Genomic DNA, 23,763 nt, shown 5'->3' on the forward strand with positions numbered 1-23,763 from the left:
GAAAGAACATAGTCCTTGATTAACATTCCCGGCCCCTGCACGAGCATATCTAGAGGTAGGGAAAAACAGATACATTTTTCAGGGTACATGAGACATATTCAGTGTCTGAAATGAAACAATTTCAGTAAAAACACCAACACAAGCAAAGTATTAAGGACCTCAGATTATGAATTCTAATCCAGTTCCTTCACTTTATTAATATGACAATGCCTCAGGCCTAGTTTTACCTTTAAATAAAAAAACTTCTATTTTAGCTGTTTGGAATGGTACTCTTTCTAAAAGATGTCACATGTGTTTTTGCATCTAATTAGGCTACTAAGGTGATTTAAATATTTTAAATGAATTGCAATCATTATTATTAATGCCCATTATTTTACTCAAATACAGCAGAGGCACTAAGTCCCATTGAGCATGTGAAAGTTTTTTACACTTTCATTAAATGTATTCTGAGTCTTTTTTTTTTTTTTTAAGATTTTCATGTGTTTTTAAATGTTGCCTTTTGCTTCCTTGCTTTGGTGGTGTGTGAACTGTGACATCTTTATACAGCGTGCATGTTTGTCTCCCCATTTCTAATTTTCTGTAAACTAAACAAAATGCTTATCAGAATTGTTTAAAATTGAGCAAATAGACTGAAAAATGATCCCAGACACTTACAGTGATGTGTAGAAGTTCTAGTGAACTTTTTTATTGTATTTTGACCACTCAAAAGACTGTTGAGCTTACTTAGTTTTTTAGATAACTAAATTCCTAATAGATGAGGTACTGCAGCATAATAATCATTTAGTTAACTGTTGGGCGTGCAGTTAATAAATATGAACAGAGACTTGAGAAACCCAAACAGCGAGTTCTAGTTCTGCTCTCTTTTCTGAGTCATCCTGATTATACTGACTACTTATTTATCTAATCTTTTAGGTTTTACATGTGCTTTTTCAATGAGGTCTTTAAAAGTTTTAAAAAAATATTCTGTATAAATATTTATAAAAAGAATCTGCCTATAGTTCAAAGCCTCTGTGCAATCTTTCACAATTTAATCCAACAAAAAAGCAGACAGGGACATGTCCTACCTAAGGCTCTGGTCCATCAGTGTTTTTCTGAAAGAGCTGGGATGTTTACATTCTTAGGGAGAAAAGAAGAGCAGAGAATACCATTCCATATTTGTACTTGTTGGTTTTCTAGCATCATGGTGGCTGCTTTATAACAGCTCATAGCAGTTATATTGCAGCATCGTTTCTGCCTGTGGAATCACATTGGTATGCAGATTCTTAAGTATGCAGCCCCATGGATTAGGGCCCTCATTCCTGTTAAAGAGAGTTATTTACTTCAGGAATCTTTCCAAAGTTGCTACCAGGAATGCTTTTTACTTTTATGGTGACTTGGTCCCTAAGGATAAAGACAATCATCCAAAAGGAAAACGTTTTGCCCAGTATCTGGACCTATATTACTGACCAGAGCAGAAAAGTTCATAATGTTCAAAACTCAATATGAGAAACAGGTTATTGAGTTTGAATTGAGGAATTGAGTATAGAATAACTGAAAAATCCTAGTGTCTACTTGTATTTGCATCCATGACCCAACTTGAATATACATTTTAAGAATTATTTTCACAATTTTTAGACAATTTGTATAATTGAATTTCTTATTCAATTCTTCATATACTTATCAATGCTTTAAAGGAGAAAAGCCTCGCTTCATTTTAGGAATTATCTACTCTCCTTTTAGAACATTTGTCTGAACAACAGTGCATATTAATAATCATTTTACTTTATTCCCTCTAAGTTCTTCACAAAGCTTTTATTTCTCTCATATTAACTTCCTAGTACGTACTCTACAGTGGTTTTTCTGAACTTCATTGTCCTCAAGTTTTAATCCCCTTCTGCCTTTCCTCCTGTATTCTTAGCAGATGGTGACCTCGTACAATTTATCTGGTGTTAGTTCCTGCATTTTCCTGCATTGTCTCTCCTGTCTGTCTTGAGATATTAGCATCTGTGTCCATCTTTTTTTCTTTTCTGTATCTGAGAAATAGTTGCTGTTTTAGCTCTTGGCCTTTTTTACCTTCTATGTTTGCCCTTGATTCTATCTTTCTGTATCAGCTCAGGGTTCATTTGCAGGAAATAGAAAACTCTCTAGTTAATTTAGGGAGAAAAGGAATATAAGAAGTACTTACAGAATTGTTGAAAGATCTGGAAAGGCAGGCTTTAGGCAGGGCCTCCAGAAATGACTTCAAACAACACTGTAGAACCGGCTACCCAAGGGATTGGCAACATTTGCCACAATCAGGAAGCTAAAGGGGTCAGGAAGCTATTGGGCTGGCCCAGTGCTAGGTCTAGGATTACACACTTTAGCTGTGATCTGAGATTAAGAAACTGCCAGCAGAACTGCTGTAGCCAGAGGAGAATCATCTCCCAGATCTGCACCAGCAAGATGGATGCCTCACAGTGTAATGCCTCTCTCCATTTAATTCAATTTCAAGTGCAAGTTTCTCGCAGGTACACCTGCTTGTTGAAATTAAATCACACCCAGAACCCTAGCTGAAGGAGAGTCTGGGAAATGTTACTTTATCTTCTCAGCTTCTGTTGCACGCAAGGCATATTCAAGGGGGCTTGGGACAAAAGTCGAGCAATCCATTCAACTCTTTGCCACAGTTTTCTCCGACTTTTTATTTACTCAGTTATTGGTTATATTTCTTGTTTATTTTCCCCATAGTCTAGATATGTCCTCAAGTCTTTTTTTTCCATTTTGCTGTTTGAATTTCTGCACTGAATTCCAAGATGCTTTTTGCTTCCTACTATTAAGATTTTTCTTGGTTTATTATTATTTTTATTCCATTGTGTTCTGGTCCTTGTTTTCTTTTGCCTTGTCATTCGGAAACTGTTACATTGCTATTTGCTATTGATTTCCAAAAATATTGTACTGTGAACGTGAATTCCCAACAACTTGTAAACTCAGTTTTGTTATTAGGAAACCCCCCTTCAAGGGCTGAGGTTGGAGTTCAGAATTTGGAAAGCAAGCCCATTAAAAGTAGGATTATTTACGTATTTCTAAAACTTTAACCATCATCATTGCTCTTGCTGTACCTTCCAGTGACCATTCTGACCATTTCACTGGACAGCTGATAAACACAGACTTATCTAAGTCTTTGGTTTAAGAGCCAGTTGGGGTGAGGGAATGCTTATTAAATTTTGTCTTAGAAGTATGACGGAAGTTTTGCCAAAGGCCTGAAGTGGAAAACTGAGGAAGGGCTGGGGCTTCAGAAAGAGCTACTAGATCATAGACTATTTTCCAGCTTCCATCAAAATGTTTTTACTTGTCTGAGATCATGTATTTCATCCCGTCTTAGTTATCTCCAGGTCCCAAGACTTTATTTTATGGACTAAGAATAGCCCTGCATAAGATAGGTTAATTTATGCTATCTTCTCTTTCTCTTCCATGTATTTTAATACATATAGTAGTGGAATTTAAAGAGGAGACTGTCTTGGTTCTACCACTTACTCTGACATCTTCCAAGAGGACTTGTCAGTGAACTGTATGGGAAAATGCAGCCCATGAGACAAGATTTAGTTTCGCTAACAGGAATCTGACACACTTGATACGTCATATACACAATACAAAGTAGTTTAAGTACAAGGTTCTGTGAGAACTCAAACCTGGTACTTGCTTTCTAGTCAGTTCTGGAAGACGTGGACATGAATCAATAATAAGTTAATAGAAATGGAGCTTTTTTCATTTTACCAGGGAATTATTTATCATAAAAGTAAATGAGCGTAGCTGACATTCTTCTCAGATTTAGTTTATGAAATGAAATAATGTTGTTAAATTTCCTAAATAAGGCTTGACTTTACATTTTCACTTGGTTGCAGTAAAATAAATCTTTCCTGACGTGGATCAAGGGGCTGTAAACAATAAAACACAGTATTTGGTAAATATCTACATTACCAATATCTCTCTTAGTTTTGTGCTCTGATTAAATTGAGAGACACTGAAAGGGAATACAGGCTTTATGGATAGAAACTCACTCATCTGACTAATGTATTAGGTGTGGAATGAGGTCTCTAAGGGAATGTTTTCAAAGAAAGGGAGTTATATTACATGCTCACATAGGTATGTTGTTTCAAATCACAGTTTGCAAAACACAGTTTTACTCAATTTTGAATTTGTAACATATTGGGTCATAAAATTGACAATTAAAAATTAAAGATTGAAAAATCTTTAAAGAATATTACATATATATAACTCTTAAAATAATAAAAGAGGAAGAAGAAGAAGGAAAACAAAATAAAAAAACCCTGTCCTTCCCAACATTGGTTTATGGACTGACCAGGCAAGTTTCTATCACTTCTTCCTAGTCTCTCCCATTTCCTCCCTGACTTTACTCACTGCAGGTCAATTGTTATTGCACTCCTCTCTCTCTTCACTGTAGGGCTCATGGTAGAGAATTTAGACTATCGACTAGGTAGGCAGTATGTGTAATGGTTAAAACACAAGCCCTGGAGTCAAAATCCCTGTGTTCAAGTTCTGGTCCTAGCTGTGTGATTTTAGGCAAAGTACCTAACTTTTCTGAGTCTCTGTTTTCCGATCCATAAAAATGAGAGTAATGACAGCACATCTGAACACATACAAGTAGAAGTACATTTATACTTCTCATTAATGTTTTATAGGGATAAATGGTTTAAGGATGTAAAGGGCTTGGTATAGTAAGTGCTCAATAAAAAAAAGCCACTAATATTTAAATATTTGTATTATTACTTCTGCTGGGAAACAATAAATAGGCTTGTCTTCTCTTCCATATTTCAGTTATGAAATGTGTACTCACTGAGGAAAAGACAGATAAAACATTGTTTATCTTAGATTATGATGAGATAATGCCAAGCATATGGATAAAAACTGAAAATAAATCCAGATATTTTCAAACATCTTATAGACAAAGTACTAACATTTTACAGTTTTTCTTTTTACTTGGCATGTTCTTTTTGTTTGTGTGTGTGTGTGTGTGTGTGTGTGTAGGAAGTCAATGCATTCTTATTCATTAGTCCCTTCTTGAGCACTTCTATGAGCTGTATGTGCATCATGGAACTTAACACATATTATTTCTAATCCTTATTAACCATCTAGAGAGATCAAATTTATTAGTTCTATTTTACACTTTAGAAAACTAGAGCTTAAGGATGTAATGTAACTCATCTAAGTTCAGAGAGTTAGCAAGCTTTGGAGCCACACAATTGAATCCTATGTCTTCTTTCATCAGAGTTGGTGTTCTTTTCCACTAGGACACATATTTTATGAATCTAGGACTAATGGCCTGAGGAGAAGACTGGTTGATAATTTCACTGATAGAGATTCAGCATTATAAATAGTAATGATTTTTACATGCAAACTTACTCTTTTTACTGACAATGTATTTCATTTTAACAAGTAAGAATGTTTTCAGGGAATAGAATTTTTACTCAGATACATAATAATACACAATTATACAAATTATAAAAATACATAATTATACACAATATAAGGTAAAGATCTTTTGTATCCTAATAAATGTTTAGTCTTCATAATACACCTATGAACAGAACCATATTGGTGAAGTTGGTGATTGCAAGGGATATGTTTGGGCATAATTGACTTGGCATATAACCTTTGTTTAGTTTAGTCCTATTAAAAATGGAGAAAGAGTAGTCCTTTAGAAAAGTCTCTGCAGCAAGGAAAGTATCACCACATTTAACATGGTTCTTGAGGGAAAAAATATTTCCTGCTGTTCAGACAACTGTAAAAGGTCAGCTAAACACAATCACAGCAGTTGATTCCAAATGTTGACCTCAGAATGTATGCTCTGAAGGAATGCTAATGGCTCCTACCATAGTGCTTTTGCTAATTTGGATACCACTAAAAGCTCCACTTGACAAGCATAATGATGAACTGCACTTTTCCCATCAAGCAACACATGTTTGGATGATAGGCAGCTCTATTAAGTTGTGGATTTGTTTTTTTCCAAGGACCAATTTTTCATCTTGCTCTGCAAACCCATGAAGCTGCTCAAAACTCACACAACTTATTGCTGATAAACGGAACCCCAGCTTCAGGATTGGGCCTGGTGGGGGCCGGGGTACAGGGTATAATGACGCATCTGTTTTATCAACATAAAACCCCTTTGGTTCTCAAAAGGATGAATTTTCTGTTTGTACTCTAGTACATCTGACTCCACTGGATGAATGGTTTTATGCTTCAGAAACATGCTTTATTATCCACCTAATCTTATTTTATTTAAAAAAATTAAATAAATTTAAATGAAATGTGAATAACTCTATTCCTAATTTAAATGTTCATTGTTGAGCATTGTTTTATTCTTGACTTATTAACAACTCTCTCATGATTCTTTATTTTAATAATTTCATGCAAGACAACAAAAAAATATATTTGTCAGTCAATAGACAAATATTTTTCAAAACTGGGTGAAATTCTCTTTCTCATTGCTTTTGTTGCTTCCTTATAGCCTTGGAAATATTGAGTTCATTTAATTTTTGCAATAAATTAGTGTATTCTTTCAAAACAAAAGGAATGAGTATTAAAAGGATAGACCCTCCCAGAACAAAACTAACTGAATCACTTCAAATTTCAATAGCATCATTGCTTTGGCACTTAAAGATATGCTTCTGCTTCCAAGAGTATCATTTAAAATATAAATGCACTTGGAGATATAAACTTTAAACCTGTTTCAGTCAGCATATTAATTATCATTTAAGACCTTAGCAAGAATTTGTGGGCATCTGTTAGAGATAAATTGAAATACATTTTATGCCAAATCAGAAATGAGCCTGGCTATGAAAACATTCTTCAAGAAGCACTGCTTACCTGGTTTTGGCCTCTTTGGACTCAGAATCTTAATTTTAATAGTCAAACAGGGATTCCCCTTGGTAGAAAATGTATATAAGATTATCTTAAAGTATTCTTAAATTTGAGATTGTATGATCATGATACATGGTTCATTGAGAACTATTAAATTCACGTTATAAAATGAAATCTAAACACATTAGTATCATTTAGGGTCCTAGCAGGAAATAGGTGGCCTGTTCAAAGGAGTAATTAAAGATAATGTAATGCAGGGACTAAAGGCAGGCTCAAGTGAACCAACAAATGATAATGAAGCACCCAGAGATCAAGAGCAGGAAGCTATTATTACCCTTAGGCCTGAAGATGCAAAGAGATGGTGTGTGTTATTGGAATATAACAAGAGTTAAGGCATGGTAGAGGGACAGACGGACAAGAGCTCTAACTGTCTAGATCAAGGAGCAAAGCCATTGCCAAATCCTGGCCCAGCAGGTCTTGCAGGGAGAACACCTCCCTGACCTCTCATTTCCCTTGCTCTTTGATCTCTTACTGGGGCTTCCCGTTGACCAAATCCAACCAGGAGTTGGCAGGCAAGGGAACTTGGTCACTGCAGTCTCTACAGGCCAATCCTCCCACTGCCATAAAGAGGCGCCAGGGAGGGTAGAGAATGGGCCTGGAAGGGCAGACGGATAATAACCAGCACAGCATTTTACCATAATCATAATTATACAGAATGTAAACCTCCAGGAATAACTGAATGTTATTCTTCACTAAGGACTGGTGGGAGCTCTGTTGCTATTCTACTCCTCTGAATTTCTCTTCTTCCAGGATCTGAAGGTTCTCTTCTAGGTTTTTAGTCATTTCTTGTCCCACTGAATCTGTGCTGGAATATGATGCAATCCTTATAGCAGGGCTGTTTCTGTTTTTTTGCAAAATAATCCCTTTTTTTTCTTTCTTTTTTGCTAAAGTTTGCTTATTATCAAGTCCTGAATAGTTGATTTCAATGAAGGATTTCTCCCTCTGACGTAATTCTTAATATCCTGCTGCCTAATTTCCCCATTTTACTGGGATGGCTTTCGTCAGTTCATTGAGCTGTACAGCTATCTCCTTAAATTGATTGTCCTGCCCTACATGTCCTTCTTACATTTGGTGTTCCATCCACCCTGGCAATGAGAAGGGCTTTTAAATTTTATTTTAATGGGAGAAGCCACTTTCTTATTGGATCAAGCTTCACAGTGTGAAATAATTATTTTTAACGTATAATCAGTTTAAACATCTGTCTTCCTCCATTCTTCACTATTCTTTACTTCTGTTTTTCTAGTTCCTTCACCATAGATTTGATTTCCTTTTTTTCTGTTTACTTAAAATGCTATGAATTAAATGTTGACATTATGGTGTATAATAAATTGTGCGTAATGGGTGAAAAGTGTTTAAGATGGTCTTATAGGTTAACAGGTAAATTAAAACTCAGGGCTGCTTTTACAGTCTGAAGATCTATTTACCTCTCCCAAGCAGAAATTTCTCAGAGATAGTGGCGCGTTTTTTTATGTTATATAATTCTAACTGTTGCCTCCTTTTTCACCCCACTCAGATCCGAAGCCAGAGCAAAGCCTCCGGGTCTGGGCTCTGTGAGGGGGATGAAGTGGTTTCTATCAATGGCAGTCCTTGTGCAGACCTCACCCACCCAGAAGTCGTCAAGCTCATGGAGAGCATAACAGACTCTCTCCAAATGCTCGTCAAAAGGTAAGAAGATTCGTTGGAATGTATATTTTCTCCCGAAGCTACATGGGAAAGCTATAGCTCCTACTACCATATAAATTGTTATTTATGGGGAAATAAGGGTGCTCCGTAGGTCAGTATAGTTAAACAGAAAAATCATAGTGTTTGAAAAATGGCAATTCTAATCAACTGAATTTTCTGGTTGAGAATTAACTTGAAGATTTTGTTTCAAGAACTCTGTTGAAAATCTTAGGTATTTTAGACTACTTCCTTAGGAAGCTCAGTATATTGAATATAATACTTCTAGGTCAAGATGCTTTGGTGGGTCAGGATCACTAAATTAAAATTCCTAGATTCCTAGATTAATTTAAAATGTTTAAATGTCACAATGTTATACTGTATAATATTTATTTGAATAGAAAGAGGATGCCTAGGAGAAGGAAAAGAACCAAGAAACCCTTAAAAGCAGTCCAATTTCTGTTTGCCAGAAAAACCAGTATTTGGATATGGGCAAAAGCTGATGGTTAGTTTTTGGACTATCAATGCAAATCACTTGTCAATTTGATCTCTCCAAATTACCCTCCTGACCTAATTGCTTAAAAATACAGAAGTAAACTTTAAACATAAAAACAAAAGAAAACAATGAGGGTAATCACAAAAAACTATAGCATCAACATTTTTACCATGTGCAAATGGTAGTATAGTCCACATTAACTTTGCAAACGAGGCCCTGACCATGGCATTATAATGAATCCACAAAGGAACACTCTGGCGTCCTAGAGAGCAGCCTTCAGAAAGACAAGAGAAGGACTTTTCACACAGAATTTCAAAACCTTCTAGGTTTTGCCTTAACTCTGCAGAAAGACTACGTACAGCATTACCCCTCTGATAATCATTCAATATGATTCCATTTCTATACAAATGTGAACTCACTTTGGCCAAAATTTTGTGAAAATAAAAGAAATCTACCATTTGTCTCAGAATCTCCCATCTAAATATTTACCCTTCAAGCTCAGTGTTTAAGCCTCTGGGATCCTACTTATTTATAAAGCTGCCATTTGCTTTTAAAAGGGATCTAACAGTAATGTTGCCAAGTGTAGTCACAGGGTTGGCCATTATTATGCATCAATCTCTGAGGTATCTGAAGTGTTCAATCACATCCAAAATGGGAGAAAAACCTTTTCTAACTTATTCCCTTGTAGTGTCTTTGCTGATTTAATGAGGCCAGTCTCTTCAGAACACACTTGTAGTCTGAGACATCCCCTACTAGTTTTTGTTTTGATTATGATTGACTACCATTGGGAAAGTCCTTGATGGTTTAAAGTTGAGTCTTAGGTACCTATTTACTTTCAGAAATAAATAGACTCATTCTCTGCTACTTTTAAGAACTGGAATCATGATTATTATTATTTTTCCCTTTAAAAAATAAATAAATAATTGACGAGATTCAAAATGGAATCTCAAATTAAAATCAGCCCAAAGGTAATCATCATCATCATCATCACCACCACCACCACCACTACCAATCTGGGTAACTGAACATTGTTTCCTGGAATTAAATATTTCTCTCACTCATGTAACTGTTGTCTATCCCTAGAGGACAAGCGATTTACTTTTCCTGGACTATTGCCCAGAGATAGCTGGGTCAGACTACCTTAAAAAAATCCTCCTTTAACATTGTCTCTATTACAGTAAATTTCATTTAAATGATTATATATATATACCCATATAATTATGACACATAAATTGTGGAATTGAGTACCTATGTGCCCTGAATGGAAATGAGCATGTTAAGGTATAAAGCTTTAACCTCTAGTTCTTTTATGATTTTTATTCATGTACAGCTATCCATTTTACCTTGGCTACCAATAAATGTTAACATTTTTCTGACCCATTTGCCTGTATTACAGTGTGTAAGGCTGGAACGAATTCAAACTTTTCTCTTCTCAGCTTCATAACTGATTGCTAACATAATTCAAAGTGATTTAATCTACTTCCATCTCAAGGCCTTCCTAAATTAAAACTCTCTGGCCTTTTGGTACCCTCAAATTCAGTTGCATACAGTGTATTCATCATTTCCTATAAAAGGAAGATCTAATTTGCTTTCAACATGTTTAAAAAATACTATATTATAATTTTTTTTTGGTATTACCAGGAAGCTTTACAGATTATTTGCATAGAGAAAGCTGCATTTCATTTGACTGTTAGTTTGTGTTTTGTTTATTTTTGTTTTGCTAAATGCAGTCAAAAGCAAAGTTAGGAGTAATTATTTTGAATATTAGTCTTAAATTTTACTACAACATAAATTCAAAGGTAAATTCCCTTGAGTAGAATAGAAGTAGGGGCTCACTCCCTTCAATTGATGACCCTGCATTAGTTAGGGCACGTTTTGTGGGAAGAAGAAAGGGGCCAAGATAGGCGCTGCTGCTTCTTTAAAAAACTTACAAATGTAAGAAATGAAGGCATCTCCTACAGCTGTTCTGTGAATGATGCTTCTCTTCTAAAAGCAGCTAGAGTTTAAATTAGAGTTTTAGCAAGAAGTTGTTTAACCCTTAACTGACACTGCTTCTTGCAAACCCAAATTTGCAAAACTATCTGGGAATGGTAAAGGTCAAAATCAAAGGACTGTGGTGAACAGCTGTGGGCTCCTTAGCTGAGAGATTAAGGAACAGTTTGACTTCAGAGATCCTATAAGGAAAATGCTCCAAGAGAGCAAGTTCAAGTAGAGAAGGGGAGACATCTCAGATTATAAATACTCCATGACTCAATGATTCATTGCCGCATGGAAAGGATTTCTCTTTACACAAGAGTACTGGGCTGGGGTCCACTTATTACAAAACACATGCTCATTGGAGCTTAAAAAAACAGCTTCTATTTCATTCCTTTCAAGAAAGCACAGCCTCTAAAAGAATTACTTGAGTTATCTGTATATTAATATTGCTCTGAAGCTGCTGAATATGTTTATGAGACTTTATAATGTCCAGACCTAAACTTAGTCAATAAGACATTAAAATGCTTTGTCATATTATAACAAGCATGGTTATTTGAAAACACCCCAATAATTATAGATGAAGGGCATCCATGTAGCTATAACTTGTGCTTTGAAAAAAATAAAAGCTGAATTTAGGATGGATTTCCGTTTCATAACCTTTTGTGAGCATTTTTGCTTTGCTTTAAAAGACAAGTTTATTTGGAAGATCTTTAAATAATAATATAAACATGTTGCCAATTTCTGTTTTCAAATATGTTGCAGTTGACATTTAAGAGGAAATATTTTTATTGTATCCTGTATTAGACATCATAAAAGTGTCAGGAAGTTCTTTGGCAGGTGTAACACACTCTGATTTAACTGTCTGGACTGATTTTTCTGTGTGCAGACCATCCAGTGGAATAAGTGAGACTTTGAACTCTGAAACTGAAAACAAAAACCACGAGCGTCTCATCCATGAAGGGTACGTGGAAAGTACCACCCTACAGATTCGACCAGCCACAAAGAGCCAGTACAGGGAGTTCTACATTGCCCAGGTCAAGAGTGGAGCTCCCCTAGCTGAGGACCAAGCAAGTGGTGCTGGTTTTTCTGGGAGCATAAAAGAAGAAACAGGCCTGGCTCCTCACACGTATGACTCTAAAAGTGGACGCTTACCAGAAGAGGTTATCTTAAGGGAGAAGGCAGAAGCGGGGCGGCCAGGCACTGTGGTTGAGCTACAACTGTCCCTTTCACAAGAGAGACACAAGCGCACTAGTGCCCCTGTAGTGGCTCTCCTGGGAACTGAAAAATCTAAGCCTCCTGACCAAGATCCTAATTTACAGCATGACGGGATCGTCCACATAAATTCTGTCCCCACTAATGAGAAAGGGGAGCCTTGTCTGAGGTCCAGCAAGATAATCCAGATCTCCAGTGGCCAAGAGTTGAGAGTGATCCAGGGAAGTGAAGCAGGAGACACCGGGCTGCCCCGAGTGGAAGTGATCTTCGACTGCTCTGATAGGCAGAAGACGGAAGGGAGCAGGCTTCAGGCAGGAAAGGGGTGTGTGGATTCTCCAGTGGAAGGAGGGCAGTCAGAAGCACCTCCTTCTCTGGTATCCTTTGCAGTCTCATCAGAAGGCACAGAGCAGGGAGAAGATCCACGCTCAGAAAGGGATCACAGCAGACCTCACAAGCACAGAGCACGCCACGCACGTAAGTCCTGCCCTGGGGGCCACTGCTGGGCTGTTGGAAGGGGCTTGGGAGATAGGGTATTTTGCTCCTGCTTTGCCTGCGTGAATTCCTTTTTCTTTTTTTTGGTAAGATTTTCTTACGTCTCTCATTGGCTTTTTTTTTTTTAATTTATTAATGCACAAAATAACAAACATGAAATTGTGGAAAATACCAATTTCTGAACTGGAAGTAATAAGTTTGAACTTTGTAGTAGATTTAAATGTTTTTAATGCATTTTGTTTTATTCCCAAAGACACAGGAACTGTTAAAGAAAATAATACTGTTAATGTGCCTTTTTGATTTGTCTCAGAATATTGTGATATTTCATGTTAAAATAGCATCTGAGGGTATCTGAAGTCATGTGGATGCTGAGTTTAACTGTCAAAAACTGTTGAGTCTGCTGCTGAGAGGTGTCTTTAAAATACAGTCTCCACCACTGATATTAAAAGCAGATCCTCGTTTTGAAAAAAAATCATTGTGCAGCATGATGATGCTTGCAGAAGTGAGTTTGACGGACAAGGACATGTGGAATACTAAGCAGTTACATGATCCTCTCCGTTTTGTAAGTCTTCACTAGACCGCAAAGCGTTTCATCTACCTTCTAGACACAAAAGTCAATCCCCAGGGCCATGTGGAGGCATATAAATGTCCCCCAACACAAAATATATTTTAAAGTCAAGGTTTTTTACAGTGTTTTGTTTTACCCAGGGGAGCGATTACAGATTGGAGAATGAAGATAAGAATAGCAGTTAGGTTTTATGATTTTTGCTATTTTCTTTCATGTGCTTTTTAGAAACAAATTTGGAATTTCATTTGAAGAGGTAAAAACTGACTGTCAAAGGCACTTGAATGTATGAATGATACACAAAAGTAATGATCTTGGTTATTCAAAGTATATTAAGTCTCCTAACTATTGTTATTCCTTTTAAAGCGTATTTTTAGCATAACCATTTGTAGTTGAATTGGCAAGTGATGTTAATCATTCTTTATACTTTAAGCATCTGTATGCATCTTCACATTTATAGCATATTAAACAAGTGCATTAAGGCAGCACTCACACATATTTTACATGTTGGCAGTGAAGTTAGCAACAACTGTGACTGTCAATTTAATAGTAAGTTGTATAACACTAGTTAAAAAGGAATTACATTTAGGAATGACCACACTTTTTACTATATTCTCTAAATAAAATTTGATTACCAGTGAATATCTGTAATTTTGTTATAAAACTATTCTGATTCTATTTTATTTTTGAAAAAGTAACCATTAAGTCTGATTTTTTCCAGTGAAAAATAGAGCTGATTTCCAATTAAAAAAATATTCAGAAAGATTTTCTGAAATTTCCATTTAACTATTTTGAGGAACTCAAAAATTATTTGTGAACCATGCTCATTTATCATGGAACACATGATTATAATTAGCTGGTACTATAAATTAATTTGCCACCAATTTATTTTTTATAACAATAATAATAAAATTAAAAATTGAAATATAGCTTTTTGTTATTTTAAAACTGTCAAGTTCTCATTTTACATGACTTAATTTCCGCATCAGTTTTCACCCACAGTTATAAGAGTCACTAGTAATATAATTTAAAAATTTCCCCAAGATTTACACTTATTCTTTTTTTTTTTTTTTTTTTTTTTTTGCGGTACGCGGGCCTCCCACCGTCATGGCCTCTCCCGCCGCGGAGCACAGGCTCCGGACGCGCAGGCCCAGCGGCCATGGCCCACGGGCCCAGCCGCTCCGCGGCACGTGGGATCCTCCCGGACCGGGGCACGAACCCGCGTCCCCCGCATCGGCAGGCGGACCCCCAACCACTGCGCCACCAGGGAAGCCCTACACTTATTCTTGCTGCATCTAAAGTAGTATTATATTTCCAAGATGGTAATAATTTACAAACAAATTTATCTAGACAACTTTGTAGCTAAAATTTCTTAAATGTATTCACAATAATCTTGTATTCTGAATTATTATTAATTATTGATTTGGTACCTTCAATTATTATTCATTCAGTTTTTTGACTTTATATTAATTTAGCAGCTGTGAATGCAAAGACTTTGGGAGAATGACAAAGTAAAAAAAAAGAAACAGAAAACTTAAATATTTAAACTTATTACTTTGAAACATTTAGGTAAACAATATTTTCTTGTTTCCCCCTCCCACTTTTTAAAAATGCTTGGAAATGTTTTATATCAACATTTTATTTTTTAAATATGGAAATGCAAGGTATGTCCTAACTTGTTTTCAGAAAATATTATGTCCTTAAATTCTTTCCTTTGTAATTTTAATTACATCCGACTAACTGACATTTATTTTCCAGTGTTTATTGTTAAAGTGTAAGGAGCCATACAGAAACAAATTATGAAACATATATTCTAACCAACATATATAAAATGTATTTACAGGAAAAAATGAAATGGCATATTATATATATACAAATTATATCTGTATTATACCATCATGTATATCATTACAGAAGTATATATTTTGAAAGAAATAAGAAAGAGAAATGAGTTGGATTGTTTCAAAATTCAGTACCCAACTGTAAACATGTTTTTTCTGCATTCATTTTCCCCCAGGAGAGTTGATTTCTGGGTTGCCATGGAGTCTTCCTTGAACTCGCCAACTCAGTATAATTTTTGTATTTTCCCTAGGGCTCAGGAGGAGCGAAAGCCAATCAGAAAAGCAGGTGAAAGAAGCAAAATCTAAATGCAAAAGCATTGCGCTCCTTCTGACAGATGCCCCCAACCCCAACTCCAAGGGGGTGTTGATGTTTAAGAAGCGCCGTCGGAGGGCCAGGAAATACACCCTAGTCAGTTACGGGACTGGTGAACTTGATCGAGAGGCAGAGGAGGAGGAGGAAGAAGGCGACAAAGAGGATACATGTGAAGTAGCATTTCTGGGTGCAAGCGAATCCGAGGTGGAGGAAGAGTTGTTGTCTGACACTGACGACAACACACAAGTTGTGAACTTTGACTGGGATTCTGGACTAGTGGACATTGAAAAGAAACTGAGCAGAGGGGACAAGATGGAGATGTTGCCAGACACCACAGGCAAGGGGGCCCTCATGTTTGCTAAGAGGAGGGAGAGAATGGATCAGATCACAGCCCAAAAAGAGGAGGAGAGGGTGAGTGGAATGCCAAGCAGAGAACCAGATGCTGCCCAGATGGATGGCCTGAGAACCATGATATCTTACCAAAGGAAGGAAGAAGAATCGGTGAGAGTGCAGAGATCTGCGAGCAAAAGCTACATCGAGGTGAGCCGTGGCCTTGGCCATGTGCCCCAACAGAATGGCTTCACTGGCTTGTCCGAGACAGCAGAGGCTCAGAGGATGATCCCTATGAATAGAACGGCCAAACCCTTCCCGGGGTCCGTGAACCAGCCAGCAACCCCCTTCTCTCCAACGCGAAACATGACCAGTCCCATTGCTGACTTTCCTGCGCCTCCACCTTATTCTGCTGTCACACCCCCACCTGAAACCTTTTCCAGAGCAGTGTCAAGTCCGACAGCTGGCCCAGCACAGCTCCCTCCGTGGCCCCAGCCTGGCCCATGGTCCCAGCCAGCCTTTTACGATTCATCTGAACAAATAGCTTCCCGGGATGAAAGGATTGCAGTGCCAGCAAAAAGAACAGGAATATTGCAGGAGGCCAAAAGGAGAAGCACGACAAAACCCATGTTCACTTTTAAAGAGCCCAAAGTAAGCCCAAATCCTGAACTCTTGTCACTTCTTCAAAATTCGGAAGGCAAAAAGGGCACTGGGGCAGGAGGAGATTCCGGACCAGAAGAAGACTACCTCAGTTTAGGAGCAGAGGCTTGTAATTTCATGCAAAGCCCCACTGCAAAACAAAAGACCCCACCTCCTGTCGCTCCAAAGCCTTCTGTCAAGTCCTCATCCTCCCAACCAGTAACTCCAGTTTCTCCAGTCTGGTCGCCAGGAGTGGCTCCAGCCCAACCTCCTGCCTTCCCCACATCCAACCCATCACATGGCACCGTTGTTTCCTCCATCAAAATAGCGCAGCCTTCTTACCCTACTGCCCGGCCTGCTAGTGCTCTGAGCCTGGCTGGTCCCTTCAAAGGACCACAAGCATCGGTAGCCAGTCTGAACTACACTCCCAAACCATCAGCTCCCACACCAACGGTAAACACTGCTCATACTGGCGCAATGGGACCATCCAATGAGCTTCCAGGAATGAGTGGGAAAGGAGCCCAGCTCTTTGCTAAAAGGCAGTCGAGGATGAAAAAGTACGTGGTAGATTCAGACACCGTGCAGGCCCATGCTGCCCGTGCTCAGTCTCCCACTCCATCTCTCCCGGCCGGCTGGAAGTACTCCTCCAATGTCCGAGCACCTCCTCCTGTGGCCTACAATCCCATCCACTCCCCCTCCTACCCACTGGCTGCTGTCAAGTCCCAGCCATCAGCCCCACAGGCCTCCAAATCAAGCAAGAAAAAGGGCAAGAAACCCCTTAATGCTTTGGATGTCATGAAGCACCAACCTTATCAGTTAAATGCATCCTTGTTTACTTTCCAACCTCCAGATGCAAAGGATGGCCTCCCTGCAAAGTCATCAGTCAAGGTCAGTTCACTGCCAGCCATGAAGCAAGCTATTCCTCCTCGGCCAGTGAATGCTGGCTCGCCCACTAATGTGCAGGCCTCGTCTGTGTACTCAGTGCCAGCCTATAGCTCTCAGCCTTCCTTCTTTGCCGAGGCCACCTCACCAGTAAGCGCCTCCCCAGTGCCCGTGGCCATTCCCACCTCTCCAAAGCAAGAATCAGCCTCGACATCTTACTTTGTGGCACCAAGGCCGAAGTTCTCAGCAAAGAAAAGTGGTGTCACAGTTCAGGTGTGGAAACCATCTGTTGCGGAAGAGTAATCTTGTAGCTGAAGCTGAGTGTCCACTTTGCTTGAAACGAATTGTTTGCAGTGTTACTTGAGTCCCTGAGAATGCCTAGCAAGTCCTCAACTTAATTTAATTTCAGATGTCACCTCCCAATCTGGGTCCAAGGAGAATATTTTTAATGAGTCAAAAATCTAACTCAGATTGACTTAAAACATATTTATCTTCTTTGCACACTTAAAAAGTCTGGGAGCACCCCTAAATAGACATGGGCCATTATATTAAGTAAGCAGATCCTTAGGGTTTATGCTTTAGCCACAAAAAAACAGTGATCAGTGTTATCAACATTAGGACACAGTCTTTATGTAACATAACAGCTGTGTTCCTACAGTGAAAAGGTTCAAATGTAGTGAAAACATAGCATGTATTGACTGACATTTCCTTTTTAAGTAGTGCTTTATCTCTATTACTAGTATTAAAGGATAAGAAATTTATCGAGGACAGGGATCAGCTCTGGTCTGTCAACCTCAGCCACCTGTTTGATGTTGCAGAGAAGGTACCTTGGGGACTGTTGGAATGTACATAGTTTAGTAAGGTAGGTAAGAAAGAGGGGATTAATAATTACAGAGTACTTATTATGTACTAGGCTCCTTGCCAGATGTTTTACATATATTAGCTCATTTCAGAAGACTTCTTTAAAGTAAACTGGATGGGTAAGAAGGATAATTATCCTTAGAGATTGATTCCCATCCTCTCTCCCCAGTTACCTAAGAAATTGAGTACATCTCCAATTGCCCATGAAGGCATAAGTTTGTTTTCCTTGCTGAGGCAAGTGGTAGAGTACAGTAAAATGGAGTAACATATAAAAAGGTGAGCAGGCTGCAGCTAAAGGTACATATGGCTATTGTTTTCCTTTGGGAAATCACATGATTGGGGCATGAAGGGTTACTGATTCCAGGGGCTGATTGTGAAGCACAAGTAATCCCATGTGTGTGGAGGCCGTAGGGTGAGAACTCACAATTATTAGCATCATTTCTGAGTGACGTCACAGATTTTTTTTTTCTTGTGTTTGTTTTGCTTTCTGACGACTGCTTCTCCCACTGTTCCTTGCAATTCTATTCCTGCACCTTCACTTTATTATTTATATTTGATGGACCAGGAGGATTCAGACAAGGTTACCTTTAAATTTGGATTGGTCATATGCCATGCCATCATCCAGCTGGCTCTGAAGTTAATAATGTTACTGACAGTAAACCTGAAGAACTTTCTCATATCTATTTTAAGTCCAAGTCCGACCAACCATGGAAAATATTCAACATGAATTAATGTAGAGAACCACAAAGCAATTTTTTTTTTTTTTTGCGGTACTCAGGCCTCTCACTGTTGTGGCCTCACCCGTTGCGGAGCACAGGCTCTGGATGCGCAGGCTCAGCGGCCATGGCTCACGGGCCCAGCTGCTCCGCGGCATGTGGGATCATCCCGGACCGGGGCACGAACCCGTGTCCCCTGCATCAGCAGGCGGACTCTCAGCCACTGCGCCACCAGGGAAGCCCCACAAAGCATTTTTGACAGCTCCAAGGAAAACCATCTACTCGATACAAGAGATATGTCTAGAGACCTCTCATAAAAGCTTGCCTGGTGTGAGGGTACATGGTACCATTTTAATCCTCTGAAAATATCTGTATTCCTGTTCTTTTTCTGCTGTCACTGTCAATCTGCTATATTTTCACTACCCTATTAAAATATTACTTTCTTCTTTAATCTGTTCAATGTATTAAAAAAAAAAATACTTCCCTGTATGAGCTGTTCTGACCTAAGTCATTTCTCTGATATTTCTCTTATATTGCTTCCCAAACATCTGAATTTCTTTTCTGTGAACATTTCCATTTCTCTGTACATTGTAAAACTGCAAGTTGTAGGTATTTGTATGACATAACACAGAGGAGAATTAAGTCAGCTACAGAACAATGGGGCTTATTCTTCTGCTTTTTCTCTGGAAAACCTTCCATTGCTTTTGGTGGCAATTTATGTAGAGGTTAGAACCACAGGATGTAGCTTGGCCTCTTATTTGCCTTTTTGGGAAATCAATTAGGAAGATTCATACAGGATAAAGGAAAAAGCAATCTATCCATTATATAAGGCTATTGTTTGTATTACTTGTTCTTTGCAAAGGAAGTCTGTTGAATGCTGTGCGTTTTGCATTCTTTTCTAATAGAACAACCAAAAAAGGCATCTTAAGGTGAGGCAGGAAAGGAGATCATTTTTTAACTTTGCATTCTTAACATAGCATTTAAAGAACGGCATGAATTAGAGGGAAGAAAATGGAACACAAAGTAGTCAATTTGAGATCACTGGTTCAACAGTAGCCTAGAATGGTAATGACCCACAAGTATTTACAGTTGTCCAGTGGTTTGTGGTATATAGGAATGAGAAGTGTTTGGGGTCCATTTCCTGTTGGACAGGTGGCCATCTTATCAGAGCCACTGTTTGGAGCTGATGACTAAAGACACAACTAACATGACTGAGACGTCATGGGGTTCCCAAAAAGCTTCTAAGAAGCATGTCAGGCATGCACTAAAAGCATCCACAGCTTCGACTGGGAGCTGGTAGCACAGATCTCATCTGGAACCATACAGTCCCAAATTGTGGAAAAGGCATGGGAATCCTCCAAAATTGTATACACAGCAGAGTCTAACCTCACCCTGAGAGATGGGGGCTGGGAGGGAGAAGGACTGAGCTAGCTCCCTGGAGAAGGAGGGATTTATTTGCCTCTTCTCCCCAGCCGGGGAGCCCTGTGGGAGCTTGCAAGCAGAATAAGCTGGGTGTACCACCTTTCAGGTTGGAGTTCTGGAAATGATGTCAGTGCAGCAGGTGGGAGACTTAGGACTCATGACCTCAGCTTCCCTCCCACTGGGCACCCTTTGAATTTGGGGTGTTGGCTTTGTTGTGGTGGCAGATATTTGGATTGGTTGCTTGGCTAGTTTGAGGGTATGGGGAGGCAGTTTTTGTTTAGTTTAGGACCTTGCCTTTATCTTTGTCCTTTGTTAGCTTAATTTCTAAGTACAGCACCCCACCCATGAAGTCCAGTTGTTATCGTCAACACAATAGCAATGATCATTTACTGAGTGCTTGCGTTATGATAGGTGCCTTATATACATTATCCTAAGGAATCCACTGCATGGTTAACAGGCATTGGAATATAAAATAAAATGTAATCACAGTCACTCACTTACTGCAGGACCTTATGCAAATTTCTTTCTACCAGTGTCCCCTTAGTGATGTCTCAAACCTCTCTTCCTGGACTGTTGTGCCATAGTGAATGTGAACAACACTAGATATACTAGGAAGAAAGGTGCTATGTAAATGTAAGTATACATATTCCTCTCAGTCTTATAGGAGGGCAGATTGAATCACAGAACTGGTAAGATTGAGAATCTGAGCACTGCCGCTTTGGTCTTAGAACAGTTACAGTCTTATTTCTAACATTTCAATAATAAACACATTCTGCTTTGAGAGAGGAAAATCACACTGTTTCTGCATTTTGACTATTCATTGATAGTATAAAGCATACATTTTTAGGAATATGTTTTATAAGACACATTGGGGCTGTCATTCTGGAACATGTAAAATTTTGTACTTCAAAATATATCTAGCACGATTGTTAATGATTACATGTACCTCATTTAATCTTCACAAGAAGCAACTCATTTTAACCACAGGAAAACTGACTGAGTTACAGTAGTTCTTGAGAGTAAGCCAGGATTCTTTAACTCTTCTAGATAGTGCTGACCCCTTTCAAAAAGTGGGTTTCATAGGGCAACTGAGTATTATCACACAGTTGAATTCTAGCCTGGCCACAAGAGTCACATCTGAGATGTCAAGAACAAATAATCTGCATTTAAAGGGAGTGGACTAAGTGATGTGGGGTCATTGTTTTGTTTACAGTTACTAGCTTAAAAAATTTTGAAGGCTCTTTGCTGCTGACAGGCATATCAAACATTCAGAATGCAGCACTTTCACAGACGTTTCTTGAGAGCACAAGACACATGGCTGTTAGTGTCTGAGTTTGGATTTAATCTTTCAAACAGAAGTCCCTTGCTGTGTATCATTTCATCCAGTTACAAATTTGAGAACCTGCAAGCACCCAAATTCAAAGAGTGAATTCCTGAAATCCATTGCTATTTTATGAGTCATCACTGGCCTGGCAGGAAGGGTATTTGAAGTCATGATCATCAAAAAGAAGTGATTGTTTTCTGAAAAGCTAAACGCTTAAAATGCTTCCAGAGGGAAGCAGTGGGCTGTGTTCTCATTCCCTCCTAAAATCACAGTTGTTGAGTTTGTTTTAAAAATTGTTAAAAGTTCATGAGAAAAATATGTAAATTCTAAGAGCCAACATTATATTCCCAGAAGCACTGACCCTTGCTGGTCTCATATCCCCTTATCACTGGACTCTGGGGGACACAAAGACTCGTGTAACACTTCAGTGCCGCTGAGTTTGTCAACAAGTATTCTGGGAAAAAGCAGAAATGAATTCTTCTCTAGACTTCCCACCAGGATTGGCCAAAGGCCATAAAGCAAGCTAGTAAATTCCCACAGGACCCAAACACCAGGCAAAATTGCTAAAAGAGGCCAGTCTGAGTTTAAAAAAAGGAAAAAAATTACAGGCCATCCTGTGGAGCATCAGACCAATAAAAACCAGGAGCCCCCAAATCAGACTATTCTTTCCTTGATGTTATCAGGTACAGCCAATTTCTTAAATTAAAAAAAAAAATTTAATGTTTCTATGGTATGTATATTTGTACACTAAATTACCATTTGGCACTTGGAAATCATAGACCTCACTACTCAGAAGCAATTGAGTGAAGAGAAATTTAATTTTAAAATATCAAATCCTGTCAGATTCCTGATTTTATCAGAACTATGCCAGCTAATAAAGTATTTCTCAAGTACAAAAAAAAGTTAGACTTCTACAGGGTCCTATAGTTTAAATAATTGTTTGTTATTGATACACAGAATTTCTTAAATTTTCATTTTTTGGTTCTAAATGTAAAGTTCCTCACGTGTATCTCTGTTTACACCTCATTCTTGACACGTTTTTCTAAATTATGTGTGTGTTATGACTGGTAAGATATACATTCAGGGTCCTAATAAAAATAATTACAAGGACCTACTTTCCAGCCTACCCTTCTTCCTCTACCTGATAATAATAATAGTATTTAAAATAATAACATTCCAATATACCATGGAGGAATCCTGCTTTCACAGCCCCTACTTCTTGAGCTCCTTGATAATTATTAATGGTTGTTCATGGAAAACAAACAAACAAACATAGACTTGCAATTAGCTCTAAGTTGAAAAGAAATGCACATTTTAGGTATAAACTGAGAAATTTTTTCTTCTTGCAAGTAAATATCAAAAAGCAAAAGTGTTTTTTTTTTGTTCTTCAGGAGACATTTTAGAAGTCAGGGAGGCTCCTTGGTATCTTTATTTAGTGGAATGATCTGTTTTCAAGAACACCCAAAGGCCCTGAGTCAAGATTACGGTCTCAGTTAGGATGACATGGGTGGGGATGGAAGCTGTGGCAGCCATTTAAACAAGCTCATGAGGTCTAAGAAAAAGACAGAAGGTAGGGTGGGGGGGTTGATGTATTAAGTTTCTACTAAAAGCCAGGAACAATGTTAATACTTTACATAAATTATAACAATAACTAACACTAACTGAGCACAAACTCTGGGCCCTGAATTGTGCCAAGTATCTTCATAGATTCTTTTTTTTTTTTAAATGGATATATAATTGACATATAACATCACATTAGTTTCAGGTGTACAATAATGATTTGATACTAGTATATACTGCAAATTGATCATCACAATAGATCTAATTAACATCACACATAGTTACAAATTTCTTTTTCTTGTGATAAGAACTTTTAAGATCTACTCTCTTAGCAACTTTCAAATATACAATACAGTATTGTTAACTATAGTCACCATGCTGTACATTACATCCCCAGAACTTATTTCTGATAACCTCAAGTTTGTACCTTTAACCACCTTCACCCATTTTGCCCACCCACACCTCCACCCCTCTGGCAACCACCATAGATTATCTTTTTTAATCAGTAGTCCTTATGAGATAGGTACCATCATAATCCTCAGTGTATAGATTATAGATGGGATTCTGAGGCACAAAGAGG

General features: G+C 38.2%; 1 protein-coding gene across 1 annotated transcript in view; it reads left to right on the forward strand.

Annotated features, from left to right (window-relative positions):
• SYNPO2 (synaptopodin 2) overlaps positions 1 to 23,763 on the forward strand; it is a 172,246-nt gene that overhangs the window by 124,241 nt on the left and 24,242 nt on the right. Inside the window, exons 2-4 of the mRNA XM_060012933.1 lie at positions 8,408 to 8,559; positions 11,913 to 12,712; positions 15,388 to 17,573. Of these exons, the coding sequence (XP_059868916.1) occupies positions 8,408 to 8,559; positions 11,913 to 12,712; positions 15,388 to 17,573 (3,138 nt within the window). The remainder of the gene's footprint in view (positions 1 to 8,407; positions 8,560 to 11,912; positions 12,713 to 15,387; positions 17,574 to 23,763) is intronic.

The sequence above is a fragment of the Delphinus delphis genome, chromosome 5, assembly GCF_949987515.2.
Source record: "Delphinus delphis chromosome 5, mDelDel1.2, whole genome shotgun sequence".
Lineage (NCBI taxonomy): Eukaryota > Metazoa > Chordata > Mammalia > Artiodactyla > Delphinidae > Delphinus > Delphinus delphis.